General features: G+C 40.9%; 2 protein-coding genes across 3 annotated transcripts in view; one reads left to right on the plus strand and one right to left on the minus strand.

Moving 5' to 3' along the window:
- Nucleotides 1-11866: 11866 nt before the first annotated feature.
- Nucleotides 11867-12990, minus strand: LOC118364714 (microtubule-associated proteins 1A/1B light chain 3C-like). The gene is made up of 4 exons (XM_035746409.2): nt 12823-12990; nt 12686-12741; nt 12490-12596; nt 11867-12232 (listed from the first exon to the last, which is right to left on the minus strand). The coding sequence occupies exons 1-4, from the start codon at nt 12881-12883 to the stop codon at nt 12064-12066; spliced, it is 393 nt and encodes a 130-aa protein (XP_035602302.1). The 5' UTR covers nt 12884-12990; the 3' UTR covers nt 11867-12063.
- A 744-nt stretch (nt 12991-13734) lies between these two features.
- The window catches only part of LOC118365031 (striatin-like), a 93780-nt gene continuing 88883 nt past the window's right edge, over nt 13735-18631 (plus strand). The window contains exon 1 of one of the 2 annotated variants that reach the window (XM_035746927.2): nt 13735-14121. In XM_035746927.2, coding sequence (XP_035602820.1) covers nt 13903-14121 — 219 coding nt within the window. In that variant the 5' untranslated portion in view covers nt 13735-13902. The remainder of the gene's footprint in view (nt 14122-18631) is intronic. The other variant, XM_035746926.2, reaches the window with a different exon arrangement.

Genomic DNA, 18631 nt, shown 5'->3' on the forward strand with positions numbered 1-18631 from the left:
GCAGCAACAGGGATATTGCTAAGTTGTTTTGAAAAGGAAAATAACGTTGCCACAAATGTTCACTCAGGAGAAGAAAGTTCAAATGGAACATTTGTATTGACTCACCCTTGGTCTTTCAGAGCAAGAAACTGCCTAGCAACAATCCATTTTAGTTGTATTTCTCCAAATCATTGCTCTAAATCTAGATAATTTGGTCAAAGTCAAATAGCCTAACTTGTCAAATACAAGGCAAGAAGAATGAATGTTTGAACAAATGTTGACCTTTGACCTCTTCTCACTACCTTACTTCTTCATCCTGTTACAATGCATTCAATTCAATGCACGGAACAGAAATGCAACCTATAGGATCGACACCAAATCCACACACTACACCACGCAATTAAAATCCCCATCAGATATGATTTTAACACACAAGTGGACCTTCTTACGCAATCTTCCATCCATTTTGGGAGAGAGGTGCGCGCGTTTGTGCGCGCGTGCATGTGTGTGTGTTTGAGGGGGGTGCAGTAGAGATGAACTCCGTAGAGATGAACTCCCGCAGATGTTTGAGCTTATTCAAGTCACAGGGAGAGAGTGGGTGGTGCTTTACACATGCCGAAAACTCAGTCAGCCGAGTCACACAACAAAGACAGAAGAACAAAAAAAGTGGAAGAGGAAGAAGAAAAACAGATTTACCCCCCCCCCTTCTCTCGCTCTCTCTCTATTGGTGCTGTCGACATCAGACTAGGGAAGGAGGGAGGGAAGGGAGAAGAGGGCAGCGAGTGCAGATTGCATCATAAGAGGGCTCGTCTCTTTCATTCGGAGGTGCCGGCCCCCAGCCATGTAAACAGGAAACAGGAAAAGGGCTGATGATGAATTTGAGATTGATGGAGGGAGGGAAGAGAGGGAGAAAAAAAGAAGGAGAGTACCTTTCATCATCTCAGAACTTGGGAGGGAGGTATAGAGGGAAGGGAGGAGGGGGGAGAGACAAAGTAGGTGCGGTTCAGAATGTTTCCAATACCTCCCGTTCCTGAACATGCCCAGAAAACACCGCCCCGGGGCCCCCTTACGAAGTATCCCTATCCTCCGTAACATGTAACAAAGACTTCAAAGCCTCCGAACACGATATCTACTTTACGTGCTCAGTTTTGTTTTAACACGATACTTGTGCATTTTATTGCCAAATACTGCATACATAATGTATCGGAAAGGAGTTTCACCCACCACCCAAGCCCTGTGTTTTCTGCCACACCTAAAGGCTATGAAATATGAGATTTGAGATATGAGATACTAATGAATGCATTTTGATTTCAATTTTCCTCAATAGGGGGTTTGGTTACCTGAGGAAGTAAAGTGCGGTTAACATAGCAACAAGCCCTTAGCTTTGCCTTCACCCCCCTCAAGGCTGTCTGTAACGCTAGTTAGCATGTGTCTGGAGGATGAAAAGCCAGATGGGTTACATGGCAAGACAGCACAAACAGATTTCCGACCAGACTAGGATACATATGGATGTGGACACCAACAAGGCTGACCAATGCACTTGGTAGTGCTGTAGAAGACTACAGGGTTGCTTAAATAGCATCAACATTTGTAGGAACATTTGATAAAAACTGATCTCAGATCACCATTTAGGGGCAACTTGTTTTTCCACCTCAGTTTCCGTTGCAAGAGTCTAGTGAAATTGGATATTGTGGATCTTAACGAGGAAGGAGGAAGTGAAATGCTGGAGGAAACTTCTGATTTCCAGAGTGCACTTTTCAGCCTGGAGCAACAGTGCCCCCTGGGCTGGTGTACGGTACTATCGTCTGACCTACAAGGGCCTCAAATCAAGTTTATAAGCAGAAATAATGAGTGAAACAATTTTGCACCTAAAGATGGGTATACTTTCTGAACAATTACATGTTTATATAAATGTTTGCATGTGTATCTGTGTGTGCGCATGCATGCAGAATGTGTGTGTGTGTGTGTGTGTGTGTGTGTGTGTGTGTGTGTGTGTGTGTGTGTGTGTGTGTGTGTGTGTGTGTGTGTGTGTGCGTGCGTGCGTGCGTGCGTGCGTGCGTGCGTGCGTGCGTGTGTGTGTGTGAGAGATTGAGGACTGGGATGGAGGGGTGCTTCATCTCTTCTTCCTCTCTTATTCCCTCTTCCCTTTGTTCTTCCAAACTATCACACCTCTCAGAAGACTATCCCTTACAAGGTCGTATTCATTAAGACACACCATGCAAAATATGATATTCTCCTCAAATGACAAGACTGGAATCCTATGAAGGGCACAGCTGTGCAGTTTAGCACCCATAGGCATTCTCCACCCATATTATGAATGTATGGTGTCCATATTAAGACAGCCTCAGACTGATATGTCCTGCTGAGACTGAGATTGTCCTTATATGGACATGCAAAGAAAATAGGAGTAAAGGACGTTGGTTAATGGGATTTTATGTCATTCCTGTATTTAACTTTTGTATTGTTCATGTTTTGTTTTAATTGTTTTTGCTGTGTTTTTGCTTCTTCGCTGTTATTGTTCATCAGCAATGGTTCTCGGTTGACTGGCCTGTTAAAGGAATGAATATAGTTCAATGTGACATACTGTATATATAACATTTCATAATTTTTGATTAGGAGGTAAAAAAAAAAAAAAAAAAAAGCTTAATTTTCATGGTTTCTAGAGGTTAAAGTATCAATATTTTACCAGGTAAGATGCTAATTATGTAATATCTTGACCATCCTTGGACTAACCCTTCACTGCCACTGACGCACTGTTGAAGTACAGGACTTCACGGTTACCATGATTGCATAAGATCCAGCTAATTGCACTATTTGCATTTGAGGCACGACATTATCAGTCGAAGACCTCCTTAAAGGAATATGAGGACCGGGTACGTGAGGTGTATCTTAATTTACATTGCCTTCAGAAAGTATTCATACCCCTTGAATTATTCCACATTTTGTATTACAGCCTGCGTCTCACCCCATCTATACACAATACCCCATAATGATGAAGTGAAAACATGTTTTTAGATGTAGATTTGGCCTTGTGTTTTAGGTCCTTGTCCTGCTGAAAGGTGAGTTAATCTCCCGGTGTATGGTGGAATGTAGACTGAACCAGGTTTTCCTCTAACATTTTGCCTGTGCTTAGCTCCATGATCTTTTTTTTATCCTGAAAAACTTCCTTGTCTTTAATGATTACAAGCATACCCATAACATGACGCAGCCGCCACTATGCTTGAAAATATAAAGTGATACTCATTAATGTGTTGTATTGGATTTGCCCCAAACATAACACTTTGTATTCAGGACAAAAAGTGAATTGCTTTGCCACATGTTTTCCAGTATTACTTTAGTGCCTTGTTGCAAACAGGATGTATGTTTTGGAATATTTTTATTCTGTACAGGCTTCCTTCTTTTCACTCTGTCAATTAGGTTATGTGAGGGGTCAGCCAGATCAAGTGGTCCGACTGTGCCCTCTCCTGGAGGTGGGCTGCGGTACAGCCACTACTGACGAGCTCAACTGGGGCCAATTGACTGATTACTGTTTGTGCTCTCTTAAGGACCTGACTGAGTGGGCAGAGGGGGGAGAGTGATTATGAGCTGGAGACTATGGTGAACTCCAGGACACACTGTTATAGGTTCGGCTCAAGCTGTTGGATTGGTGTTTGGTACCAACTGTTCGTTTTAATTTTTTGGGCTAGCCATTGGCCTTTGTTTGTATGGCCCCGGGTAGTGTTGAAAGAAGAACTCCCAATACAGTTTCCTTTTTGCTGAAGTCTTGTCTCCACGTCTCATTTCGTGCTGTCCCGCCTAGGATTTCATCAGTGAATAGGTACGGGCTTTCACATTTAGTATTGTGGAGTAACTACAATGTTGTTGATCCATCTTCAGTTTTCTTCTATTCTATTACAGCCATTGAACTCTGTAACTGTTTTAAATTCAGCGTTGGCCTCATGGTGAAATCCCTGAGCGGTTTCCTTCGTCTCTGGCAACTGAGTTAGGAAGGATGCCTGTGTCTTTGTTGTGACTGGGTGTATTGTTACACCATCCAAAGTGCAATAACGTCACCATCCTCAAAGGGATATTCAATGTCTGATTTGTATTTTGTACCCATCTATCAATAGCTACCCTTCCTTGTAAGGCATTGGAAAACCTCCCTGGTCTTTCTGTGTTTGAAATGCACTGCTTGAATGAGGGATCTTACAGATAGTTGTATGTGTGGGGTACAGAGATCATTAAAAATCACGTTAAACACTATTATTGCACACAGAGTCCATGCAACTTATGTGACTTGTTTAGCATATTTTTACTCCTGAATCTATTTAGGCTTGCCCTAACAAAGGGGTTGCCTATTTATTGACCCAAGCTATTTCAGATTTAGCATTTTTAATACATTTAGAAAAGCATAATTCTATTTTGACATTTTTGGGGTATTTTATGTATGCCAGAGACAAAATCTCTATTTAATCCATTTTAAATTCAGGCTGTAACACGACAAAATGTGGAACAAGTCAAGGAGTGTGAGTACTTCCTGAAGGCACTGTACTTCCCTCTCCTCTGACACAAACATTGATATACTGTGTGTAAACACTCATGCACGCACATGTGCAGGTACACACAAACACACACACACCACTTTAACATAGTGTTTACAACCCAGGGGACACACCTGTCACGTTGGTTACAATAAAAATCTCTTCATTTACTTATCTTTCTTATATTGATCCCTTGGGACCCACAAATAATCGGAAACAACTGCACAAAACCTCAAGGGATAATTTGCTTACAGTGAGTGGCAGTGTAATGTGTTGCGATGGGCTGATTTTCTGTTGTGTATTTGAAATATGTATTTGAATTACTTCTGAGTATTTTGTATTACACTGGGCAGAACTCTGTATTTTGTTACAAGATACTTTCGAGAGGTGTGATTTGTATTTACAAACTACTTTTCTATACCATTTGTTTTTTATAGCGGTTCACATTTTGTGGCACCCCTTTCACCCTGCATTGGAATCAGAAGTCTGATGGCACTATGGTGTGATACGAGTGTCTTCTAAATGAACTAAATATAACAGGTACACTGATTGTACAAACACATTTGCCCTCAGAACAGCCTCGATTTGTCAGAGCATGGACTCTATAAGGTGTCGAAGAACTTCTACAGGGATGCTGGCCCATGTTGACTCTAATGCTTCCCATAGGTGTGTCAAGTTGGCTGGATGTCCTTTGGATGGTGGGCCATTCTTGATACACACGGGGAAACATTTGAGCGTTTAAAAACCCAGCAGCGTTGCAGTTCTAGACACAAACTGGTGCGCTTGGCACCTACTACCATACCCTGATCAAAGGCATATTTAGTCTTGCCCATTCACCCTCAGAATGGCACACATACACAATCCATGTCTCAAGGCTTAACAATCCTTCTTTAACATGTCTCCTCCCCTTCATCTACACTGATTGAAGTGGATTTAACAAATGACATCAGTGAGGGATCATCGCTTTCACCTGGTCAGTCTATATCTGGGGTGGCAGGTAGCCTAGTGGTTAGAGTGTTGGACCAGTAACTGAAAGGTTGGTGCATCAAATCCCTGAGCTGAGATGGTCAGAATCTGTCGTTCTGCCCTGAACAAGGCAGTTAACCCACTGTTCCTAGGCCGTCATTGTAAATAAGAATTTGTTCTTAACTGACTTGCCTAGTAAAATAAAGGTTCAAAAAAATATATATATATAATGGAAAGAGCAGGTGTCCATAATGGTTTCTATGCTGCCCCGCCCCGAAACAAGGTCAATAATAATACCCAGTGTGCATTGCAGTTCATTTTGATACATTGATCTGGTATTTTGTCATTTTTGCCTGTCTGTGTGTGATGCCTCACTCTACCTTATTGCTATTCACCAAACATTTAGCCATGTGTCGATAGACAAAAAACAAAAAAAAATATTGTTTAACCTGAGCTCTCATTACATTTTCATGTGTTCCTTTTACGGATCTCTGGGAATATATGGGTTGTGTCCCAAAATGGCACCCACACAAAAGTAGTAGTGCACTATATAGGGAATAGGGTGTGAATTGGGGTGCAAACACAGTTATGAAATATTTATCATGCTCTGAGAAAGATTCACACTCAAAAAAATACAAATAAATGTAGATCTCCCTCTCTCGCTGCCCTTGTCTCTTTCCCTTGCTTCATTGCTCTCGCTCCTTTTCCCTCCCTCATTCACTATCTACTTACCTTTCTTCCTTGCTCTCTCCTCCCATCTCCCTTTCTCCATCTCTCCCCTGTCTCTCATTCTCTCCCTCCTTCCTGAAGCCACAGCCACCACTCCCTCTGATGGGGGGCCAATAGCATTCTGGTAGAAGTGATGTCACAGTTAGCTGTCTAAGAGAGAGTGAGAGAGAGAGAGGTTGAAAAATGTATCACCCCGGAGCTCACCTCCACGGAGGCTTCAAGGCCCTCATCCTTAAAAAAAAAAAGATGGCCGCCCTCACACCGGGACTCATTAAGGGTCAAGTGTCAGGTGGTCAGGGTGAGTGTGGTTGATATTGAAGTCACATATGGATAGGTGGAGTTTTCTGAAGAGAGTTTAGGAAAGAATAGCCAAACTGATGCATTTGTATTCAGTGTCTGATGTTTCTGATATAAGAGAGAGGTATTGTATTGTTTTAAGTAATAATGTATGGCTAGAAGCAATGCAGCAGAGTTTAGGACTGCATCTCAACTGGCTCCCTTTTCCTGGGATAGTGTATTACTTTTGACTTGGGCTCTGGCCAAAAGTAGTGCACTTTATAGGGAATAGGGTACTTAGGCTACTTAGTAGACAGTCTGTGAGAACGTCTGGACTAAAATGGATGTCTACATAGCTTGGCTTTGGCAGAGACACTTATGATGAATGCACTCACTTTAGGACACCCCCGTGTGCACATTTATGCATAGACCCACACTCGCACGTACACACAATGTATAAATGTCAATAACTAAAGGCTGGGAATTCTACTGTGTACCACTGAGAATGCCAACCTGCCCTTGTTGACGTTCAAGTAGAGCAAATATTCTGATACATATCATTAAAAAAACGGAGCGTTTTGCAGAAAACATTCACAAACAGTCTCAATCAGTTCAAATGTTCACCGTTTGAAAAGGCAGAACATTAATAGTTCTAATAAGTTCATTTTGTGGCATTGAGTGAAGTCATAGAATTTTAATTAGTCTCAGCAAACAAATGTATTAACTAATAAATCTTATTCTGGGATTTGGACAGGTAATTTACACAAAAAATACTAACCTCACATTGATTTTGGAACTTTAATTTGGTGTTTTAGCAGTATTGCTCATACTTCATCATTGCCATATGGCCCTGTCGTCACTGAGTCAGTCTACATTGGGCCCCTATCCCCTCTTTGTAGCCCTAAGACTAAAACAACCACAAAAACTCAATTACGATGATGCATGGTCTATTTGGTCTTTGGCTTGATTACATTCATGAAGTGAAGTCAAGGCATTTCATGTTCCTGCCAATAAGTGGTCTGTTAAGATCATATCTGGATGACACGTCAGTTTTTCCTGAAGCCAGATTATGATCGTGACAGCTTAGTAATTATTGAAGCACTTTGAGACCTTGTGAAACACTTTTTCATACAGCTAATTAAATTAGTATATTAATTAGCTTAAATTATATTGTGTTTGTGTTTTTTTTTTAAGTGCTGGGTGCACTGTACATGAGTGATGCCATTTAAAAAAAATTATAGACTGACATTGGGCAAATATAAAGAAATGTTCCTGGAGTCCTCTCTCCCGAAGAACTGAATAGATTCCACTAGAGTATACAGTACATGGGTCTGGGTATATAACCATATTTCTTACACCCACTGTTTCAAGGCTATTTAGATCTGTGATCAGACAGAATCCTGCAGCAACAGAAAATGTGAATTATTATGTGGATTATAATTAATGGACATGTTTTTTGTAAGGGTTGATAAATAATGGCAAATCAAGTCTGAAATGTTAAAGTGGAAATCACGAACTTAATACACTACAAGTTTGCATTTCCTGCTGTGCAGGACAATTCTGAGCAACAAACGAGTGATCAAATGAAGATCCTACATCTGTAAGTAATATGACACAACACAAACAGAGTTTGCACAACAACAGCCTAAAGAGGTAGAGGCAAAGCCCTGATCACAAAGTGTGCAAAATGTTTGCATGACTTTTCCGACCTTGAGAAGCAACCATTTTCTCTCCTCCAGATGCTACTTTGCCTACTTTCTCCACACACAGCAGGCTCCCTTTGTTCTGCTGAAGTGTCACTATTACTGTTATGGCAGCTTGTTAATTACAGTTTGGTGTGTGTGTGTGTGTGTGTGTGTGTGTGTGTGTGTGTGTGTGTGTGTGTGTGTGTGTGTGTGTGTGTGTGTCAGGAGCTCCTGGTCAACCTGGCACTTAGGACAATTAAACACACACACACCAGCAGGATACCTGTCACAGTTCTCTCTATGACCTGTCTGCTGTGCTAGATCATAACCAAACAGCTGTATAAAGGGTCTGAAGGACATGGGATAACTAATCCCGATATCCTGAAATCCTACCGCGTTTCTAGATTTTAAGACTAGTATTTTGTGCTGACATTTACAGCCCTCTAACAACTCAAAAGATGACAGACAGACAGACTGGGTGCGTGTACGTGTATGTGGCTATGTATGTAACGATCCGTTGACTGCTCTTAGTGAGGCGCACTGCTTTTTATCTGATGACTAATACAACCGGAACACTTACGTTAAAACCTTTGCCAAAGCAATGGGCCTGGCCACTCCGACGAATGAGACTTTGTAAAGTTATCTTGGAACATTAAAGCTCTTCGGTTGAACAGCAAGCCCCATTAACTTTCAGTATTGGCACTCCAGAGGCCTGTGGCTGCTTTCTTGCTGATTGCTATGGCACATTAAGCCGGGATCTTTATACCATTAAACAAATAGGTCTGAACGTCTCCTTCACCTCCGCCTTCAAAGTGGAAAAGGTTATACTCACTTCCCCAGTCACCGATAAAAAGGCAGGCATTGGAAAAGGGGGTTTGTGACAGTGTGGGCGTGTGTGTGTGTTCATTGTCCACTAACGAACAAAGGTAATTTGATAACGTAAACAAAAGCACCACTTGAATCAACAACGAGAATTATAATATAGTGTGGTCCTGATTGCAGAGAATCAAGTGGCTCTCTCGCTTTCTCTCTCTATGCCCCCCTCCCTCTCCATCCGTCTCTTACCATGGTTCTCTCTCGCTCTCAAATATCTCGCCCTGGTTCCTCGTTCCCTCTCTTCGACCTCCTCAACACGCATTGGAGGAGAAGGCCTTAGGGAAGGAGCCTTGGATCCTCTCTTCCAATGCGTTTTGAGAGGGAGGGCAGGAGAAAGGATACGAGGAAAGACAATTGAGAAAGTATGATTGTCTGTCTCTCCAACTACTGTATTTGTTGAATGCTCCACTTTGGAGTTCTTTTAGATTATATTCCACAGAGCTTGGTCTCTATTTTTTGAATCACCATCCTCTCAACACTTGGTAGCATCCATGGCTGAAAGTCACGAGATGGCTTTTCTTTACAACATTAAAAACATTCAATATGGTCATGGACATGACTAGGCAAAATGAAAACAACCTGCTATTTTCCCAGTCAGGATGAGATGGTTGATATATTTTAGGACGTAATAAATTTGGTTAATCCCATTTCAGTTAATGGACCATGAAACTTTATGCCGCCGATCCAATGTACTGGACTTCGACAATGCAGCACTGGGAGGAGTGTTCTCCAGAGTCTTCAAAGGTGAAAGCAATACTGTAATGTAGTCGGACTCAAGTGTGAAAGCCAGCAGGGCTGTACATTTAGAGAAATTAGAAAAACAATTCTTTACACATTTTGGGAGTAAAATATCAAGGTGTGCTGCAGTGCTGACTGATAATTTACTTCTTCAACCATCACAACAGCTCAACATATTCTATGGATCTTGGGCTCCCCCTTGCGGTCAGTGATATAGTCACTAAATAAAAGTCTCCCCACCGAAGCACATCCGTTTCTGTATTGACGAGCAGCCCCCGAATTGACTCTTTATCAACTGTATGCAAGAATTTCCTCTGTGTTGTCATAGGAATTCAGCATTCTCGGTGTTGACGTCTCCAACCCCCATTGTCCAGAGTTAACATCACGTAGGTCTGATATCTGATCGGAGGTTAACTTCAGTGATACTATTTTGAATCCAAACAACTCAGATGTTTATAAAAGGGGTCTTATATTCATTGTTCTTTCTCTGTTCCTGAACTGCTGTGATGAGATACTGTTTTTCTACACCCCATGGACTTTTGGGGCATGATTTCTCTCGCTGACCATGCATAGGATAATGCATTGTAATGCTTGTTAATACTTTGTAACTTAAGCTTTATGCCTTGTCATGTGAATCCATTCATTGTACAATGTTAATTAAATATCTGCCTTTTATAGACAATTCTCAGGCATTTTTTGTATTGCCCATTACTGAGCCAACTATGGTGTTCTTGCATATTGCTAACTAATCTTTATGGAGTCAAACATCTACAGAACATTAATTGCTACCTCTCAATCTTGAAACCAATATTCACTAATATCCAGAAATATAAAATGTACCTAAAATAAGCATCTTAAAAAAATAGCTTTATTCTACAAGGAAAATTAACTTGTGCTTGTCACTGACCCTTTGACCATTTTGATGACCACTCTTGGATCACTTACCCCAAAATAGAATAAAATTCAATAATTTTAGTTTTACTGGACTTAAGGGCCGATTTCAAAGTCAGGAAGTGAGTCACATTTTTCTGGGTTAACCCATCTCCCTGCCCTGATAAGGAGTGTCCAGTCCCTTGCAGTGCAGACATGCAACAACTAGGCTGAGCTTAAGCTCAATAAGACCTGTAAGTCAGTGATGGTGCTACTGGGTCCACACACACACAAAAAAAATCCTGTTTGAAATAGTCATGTCAAATAGGCTAATTTACACTACCAAAACTTTTCTAGAAGTTGGAATGGTTCTTGCTTCTATACATTTTGCAGCCTCTAAACTAAAGAGCCTTCAAGTACTTCAGCCTTACAAGATCCAAATTCAAACCATTCTGTGCAGTCACAGATTTTAATGGTTGAACAATACTGCCACCGTCAGGAGGATTGTTCCTATTCAGGAGTACCAAACAGGCCTTGGTTCAAATACTTTGTTGTATAGCCTGCCTGGAGTGCCAGATAGGAGAGGGTTGTGGTTGGAGTTATTATATTGGTTCATTAAGCCAAGCACACATTTCAAGTAGTATTTAAACAGAGGTCTGATCCCCAATATGGCACAAATGGACCCATATTGGATTGAATAGTTATGAGTTGACACATGCAGCCCAATTCTGATATTTTGACCAATCAGATATTTACAAGAACCTAGAGTATATGAGTCGATTTGGAGGAATTGGGAAACAGGTCCTTCCTTGATAACCGATGCCTCAGAGTTCCTATTGAAGACAAATGTCCAAGTCCACACATTTTGGGGAAATTAAGTGAAGGGGCACGATTGACAAATAAGTGAAATATGCTGAAATTGCTGCACCACGTTTGCTAAAGTGCTAAATTGTCAAACTGAAATTGGGCTCAAATATCGAATCATTGTACCGCTGGGAAATCACTTTTCAATAATTAAATATTTCTCAGCTGCTTTAAGCTGGCATACAAACAAAGTTTAGAAAACCTCTAACGCACAGCACAGAGCTCGTTAAACATGTTTAAGAAGTCGTAGAACGACAGACCTACACCTCCTATTTCTATGCTAATTTGTTTTTTTAGCCCAAGTTACATATTGCCGCTTTAAGCAATCTAGCCAAAGTGATGTAATACAGAGCATGGTCCTCAAAAGTTTGAAACATTTATTACCTTAAAAACAATATACAAAAACATTGAGTAATATTAAATATCCATATATTCCATTTTATATCTATACACGTAGTTCAGTTATTGGGCCTGCCAAAAGCCGAGGCCTCACATTATCCAATCCTGCAATTGATGTCTTCTCAAACATTTCCAGCAATTGGCAATGACTCCTCGTGGATTTAAACACAATTACCAAACATTTCTTGAGAAGCATAGGTCATGTAGAGAAAGCCATCGTCATCTTTGTGGTCCTTGTAGACTTGCGCCATGGTAAGAGACATGCTGGCCAGGCCACTATTATTGATAAGCAGGTAGAACGCTTGACTCTGCATCAGAGACATACGATTTCTGAAACGAGAACGTGCAGAGTGTATTGACAAGACGTACTCAATGTAGAAATGATCTTGGCACAAAGTCAAGTAATTTAAAATTAGTGACAGTCGCGCGCGGCACTCGAGGCTGATACATATCAGGTGATACCCAAGTTTGAAATTATGCACTAGTTCTCAAACAAACATTGAAGACATGATTTCAGTCATGTTAAGCCACACTTGCCAAGCTAAATAATCAACATTTCAGCTAAACGTTTCTCAAAGGAGACACACCTTATAATGGTGACAAACTGAGTCATGGAAAGTTCTTGGGGGACCAGGAATTTCGTTTTATCAAGAGGCGGCAAGTACTTCTCCCGTTGATACCTTTCAATGATAACCTGTGTGTGGGTGGAAAGGTCACTTTCAGAACGTGCAAATTCAATGGAACGTCAGAGTAGAATACGGTTTTAGAAATAAGCGAACATACCGGAATTTTTGTTGGAAACTTTGTTCGGATCCCCGCGACCTCCTGTTTTCTCGTGGCTGTTTGGGATGGAAAACGTGGATGAGATTATAAAGCAAAGCATAGTCTACCACATGCAAAGCAATACGTTCAATAATCACCAAAGCTTTTTCTCTGCTTGAAGGACTTGGGCTGCTGTGGTTTCTCAAATGGAGGCATCATGTAGGCAAGTGGTTCCTCTCTTCAATTCCTGCTGTCTGATCTAGGCTATAAAAAATGTAACCATGTGGATCAGCCAACAGAAATTAAATAGTGTGGTCGCAGTGACGTATCACCTCATTACCATGGGGTTGGGTCAGCACGCTTCATATGGCTAATGAATTGACCGTGCATAATGACTCGGCTGTGTGTAAAACCAATCCAAATGGTTAAGATCTAATAAATGACCTGATTGTAATGTTTCATGTAATTGATGTTTGAAAAGAAGACTGTTTGAATTACCAAACATTATATAGAGGTAATTTAGTCATTTAAATATCTTACACACAAATCATACATAGAGGCCTTATAATATTCTCACACTAAAGTAGGCCCTACATCATGTGAGGGCAACATTGTGTTTAATGTATTTTCGTGGATTTCAAAGGACATGAAATTCAGTCGGGGTCGTGGATGATAGGCTTGGGTGTGTGTGCAATGTAAACAACTGGATTAATGGCTCAATGGAATCCACAGATACATTAACCTGGAATGTGCTATAATATATGAAATATGGCTACCACAGATACACTTCTGTAGCATACATTATGACATTTTCAATTTAAGTTACAAAAAAAATCTACTCCGTAGGCCAATTAAAGAAAATGACACCGTAAAAAAAAAGAGAACAAGCGAATTTTAGGTTGAAAATGCAGCTATATCTTCTTTGAACTTCGAATTCCATCATACGTAGTGTACAACAGTTGTCAACAGCGCATTTATATCCGATTGGCTTATTCCAGTGTGAATCGTGTAAATCGACCAATGGGTAAAGAAAACACTGGATGTGGGTGGGAGCTGAGTGTGAACGTCATCAATTGACAGCTGGCTGCTCCGACATGAATGTGCCTGCCCAGTAGAGAGAGCTGTAGGTAGCTATTTCCTTTCCATTTCATATCACAGGGGCGGTTAAAGGAAAACCCATCCGTCTGAGCACAGTCGTGCCAGCTTGTGCGAACTGATCCCACACACCTGGCCTGGGCATGGACGAACAGGCAGGGCCTGGCGTGTTCTTTAACAACAACAACAACTCGGGTTTGCCAGGCGCTGGCAAAGGACCGCAGCTGCCGGGCGACGTCGGTGGCGGAGAGGCGGCCAGGGCTCATTACAACATTCCGGGGATATTGCACTTTCTGCAACACGAATGGGCCCGCTTCGAGGTGGATAGAGCGCAATGGGAGGTGGAGCGAGCCGAATTGCAGGTAAACCACGTCAAAATGCCCTGCTTATTTTTGGTTGGGGGTTTACGGTGTTGAGTCCGACCTAGGAAGATTGAAATTTGTGTCAGGAAGCTTACTCGCGCGCTACGTTCTTTGTGGCGAGAACTGCTCGAGCTACGTTGCTACTAGAGTAGTTTTGGTCGGATGACGTTAGTCACTATAGCCAACCTCGGTCCTGGGAAACCCTGTGCTAAGTCGGTTGAATAATATAAAATGATTCTGATGAACAGTGAAGTTGATTCATGCACTCAATAGGCATGAGTCTTTATTGTGCCTTATGGCTTCTCTTAAATGCCATGTCGTAAATATATCAGGTAAGGCTTTTAGCATAATGTGATGTGCAGGCCTTGTTTGAGTTGTAGCTCGCAGTGTAAAATTAAATATAAACGCAACAATTTCAAATAATTTACTGATTTACGGTTAATAGAAGGAAATCAGTCAATTGAAATAAATTCATTAGGCACCAATCTTTGGATTTCACATGACTGGTAATACAGATATGCATATGTTGGTCACAGATACCTTAAAAACAAAAAGGTAGGGGCGTGGATTAGAACCAGTTAGTATGTGGCATGACCACCATTTTCCTCATGCAGTGTGACATCTCCTTCGCATAGAGTTGATCAGGCTGTTGATTGGCGGGAACTGGAACATACGGTCGTAGACGTTGATCCAGAGCATCCCACACATGCTCAATGGGTGACGTTTCTGGTGAGTGTCCAGGCCATGGAAGAACAGGGACATTCTATAGCTTCCAGGAATTGTGTACAGATCCTTCCGACATGGTTGTGCATTATCATGCTAAAATATGAGGTGATGGAGGCAGATAAATGGCATGACATTGGGCCTCAGGATCTTGTCACGGTATCTCTGTTCATTCCAATTGCCATTGATAAAATGCAGTTTGTCAGTAGCTAACCCCACCGCCACCAAAGGACACTGTTCACAATGTTGACATCACCAAACCACTCTCCATCACGTGGTCTGCGGTTGTGAGGCCTGCCAAATTCTCTGAAATGACATTGGAGGAGGCTTATGGTAGAGAAATGAACATTCAATTATCTGGCAACAGCTCTGGTGGACATTTCTGCATTCAGCATGTCAATTGCATGCTCCCTCAACTTGAGACATCTGTGGCATTGTGTTGTGACAACTGCACATTTTAGAGTGGCCTTTTATTGTCCCCAGCACAAGGTGCACCTGTTTAATGATCATGCTGTTTAATCAGCTTCTTGATATGCCACACCTGTCAGGTGGATGGATTATATTGGTAAATGAGAAATGCTCACTAACAGGGAGGTATACAATTTTGTGCACATTTTGAGAGAACATTTCTGGGATCTTTTATTTCAGCTCATGAAACATGGGACCAACACTTTTCGTGTTGCGTTTATATTTTTGTTCATTGCACCTCCGAACATTGCTAACCAAGGCTAGTGCCAAGCTAAGTGCTAGCCTACGCAGCCAATAGTGCGTGGGTGCTAGATCTGCACAATTGTCTAACCTTGATGTGCATTCCCGATAATACACTTGTGTCCACTGTAGACCGGCTCGTACATAAGGCATCCTCTATTCAGGCCCCGAAGGCATAACTTTCCTATTTAACTAGCTTAAATGTAAAGAAGGTGGGGGGGAAATATGTATACTTCATTTATGAAACAATTTTCCACCAACATTTTGGGATTTTATGACAATTTAGGATGTTGTACACTGTGTTTAGCCAAGGGTGTGCAACATCCAAAATTGTCTAAAAATGGTGGTGGTAAATTTTTCATAAAGAAAGTATGCTTATTTTCCAGTTTTATTCTACCTTCTCGCCATTAAAGCTAGATGATAGTGCATTGGCGCTAGATCTGCACAATCGGCTGCCTAGGCTAGCTAATTGCGCTTTCCAGAAATGACTCAAGCTTTCTCTGCTGCTTTTACGTATTACATAATTTACAGCACAATTTATGGCTTTTATGACGGTGCATTCATAAATTTCAATAGGCATTTTTTTTTTTCAATTTTAAAGGGCAATGCTTCATCAGATTTTAAATTATGTGTACCGGTAACTGTACGTGGCATATGTGCGTCATTTACTTTGACAATGTTCTGCCTCAATCTAAGCAGGCTTTCATTTCTTTCCTATTGTGCCTTAATGAAGAAGAGCGAATAGGCCATAGATGTCTAAGTTATATTATCGGTATTGCAGATACCCTCCTGATTCCAGAGTAGGTTTTTTTTTTTTTACAATTTCCTTCCCATTTACTTCAAGTGCTTATCAGTAGTAGAGGGAGCTCATTGGCAAGCGACAAATGTGTGTCAGAACTGCTCCACTGGCATTGAGCAGAAACCAATTTCCTATCTTAATGCATTTGTTCTGCTACCATGCCATTTATATAGTGGCAACCCTGCATTCCATTAGTCTTAGCTGAGCAAATGTAAAAATCTAATAGACAGGATATACAGTGCCTTTGGAAGGTATTCACACCCCTTGACCTTTTCTGCGTGTTGTTACAGCCTGAATGTAAAGTGGAATTTTGTTTTCAGACATTTTTACAAAAATGTCATTAATAAAAATTGAAATGCGGAATTGTCTTGAGTCAATAAGTATTCAACCCCTTTGTTATGGCAAGCCTAAAATGTCAAAAGAAATGTGCTTAACAAGTACCCTAATAAGTTTCACGGACTCACTCTGTGCAATAATATACTGAACAAAAATGTAAACGTAACATGCAACCTTTACAAAGATTTTGCTGAGTTACAGCTCAGACAAGGAAATCATTCAGTCATTTGAAATAAATTCATTAGGCCCTAATATATGGATTTCACATGACTGGGTGGGCCTGGGAGGGCATAGGCCCACCCACTGGCTAAGCCTGGCTCCCCAATTAGAATTAGTTTTTCCCCACAAAAGGGCTTTATTACAGACAGACTTCTCAGCACCAAATGCTCACTAACAGGAATGTAAACAAATGTGTGCACAACATTTGAGAGAAAAATGCTTTTAGTTCATATGGAACGTTTCTGGGATCTTTTATTTACGCTCATGAAACATGGGACCAGCACTTTACATGTTTTTGTTCAGTGTAGTTCTTAACACTTATTTGAATGATTATCCAATCTCTGGTTTTACCCAACACGTACAATTATCTGTAAGGTCCCTCAGTTGAGTAGTGAAATTCAAGCACAGATTCAACCACAAAAGACCAGGGCGCTTTTCCAATGCCTCGCAAAGAAGGACACCTATTGGTAGATCAGTAACAAAAAAAGCAGACACTGAATATTTCTTTCAGCATGGTGAAGATATACATTTGGATGGTGTCTCAATACGTCTCAATACACCCAGTCACTACAAAGATACAGGTGTACTTCCAGTTGCTGGAACCACTTAGGGATTTCACCATGAGGCCAATGGTGACTTTAAAACTGTTACAGAGTTTAATGGCTGTGATAGGAGAAAACTGAGAATGGATCAACAACATTGTAGTTACTGCACAATACTAACCTAAATGACAAAATGAAAAGAAGGAAGTCAGTATAGAATAAAAAATATTTCAAAATATGTGTCCTTTTTGCAATAAAGCACTAAAGTAATACTGTAACAAATGTGGCAAAGAAACACTTTTTATTCCTGAAAACAAAGCTGAGTACCACTCGGTCATATTTTCAAGCATGGTGTTAGCTGCATCATGTTATGGATATACTCATCAGCTGAAGGACTAGGGTGTTTATTTGGATAAAAAGAAACCCAATAGAGCTAAGCACAAAATCCTAGAGGAAAACCTGGTTTAGACTGCTTTCCTACAGACACTGGGAGACAAATTCACCTTTCAGCAGGATAATAACCTAAAACACAAGGCCAAATCTACACTGGAGTTGCTTACAAAGATGATATTGAATGTTCTTGAGTGGCCTAGTTACAGTTTTGACTTAAATCAGCTTGTAAATCTATGGCAAGTCTTTGTTAACAACCAATGACAGAGCAAAAGTTGACAAAATAATAATTGGCAAATATTGTAAAATCCAGGTGTGCAAAGCTTATAGACCCAAAAAGACTCACAGCTGTAATCACAGCCAAAAGTGATTCTACCATGTATTGACACAGTGGGGGGGGGGTGTTGAATACTTATCTAATCAAGATCTATTGAATTGGACAGAGCAGATGGAGATGTTTCTGAACCTTCGTTAGGGCCCTACTCAACAAGCTGACCTGGAAGTGCCTGTGTTAAAACATGGGCGGGGAATGCCCACCACAGAGCGCTCAACATTGACTGCACTGAGAGCTTTTTAAAAATGTTTTTCTAATGTTAGTTAGTCGCTAGTATGTGGACACCAGTGGTCACCCAACTCTCTGTTTCCATGTCCTTGTGCTGGAGTGTTGTGACACACCATCATTGTCATATTATTCTGTAAGTAAATCCTAGACACAAAATATATAGTATGATATGTTATGTTTGGTTTGTATTATTTAGTTGATGTGAATCACCCATTTCATATGACACTACAT

This window comes from Oncorhynchus keta, chromosome 32 (genome assembly GCF_023373465.1).
Source record: "Oncorhynchus keta strain PuntledgeMale-10-30-2019 chromosome 32, Oket_V2, whole genome shotgun sequence".
In the NCBI taxonomy this organism is placed as follows: Eukaryota; Metazoa; Chordata; class Actinopteri; order Salmoniformes; family Salmonidae; genus Oncorhynchus; species Oncorhynchus keta.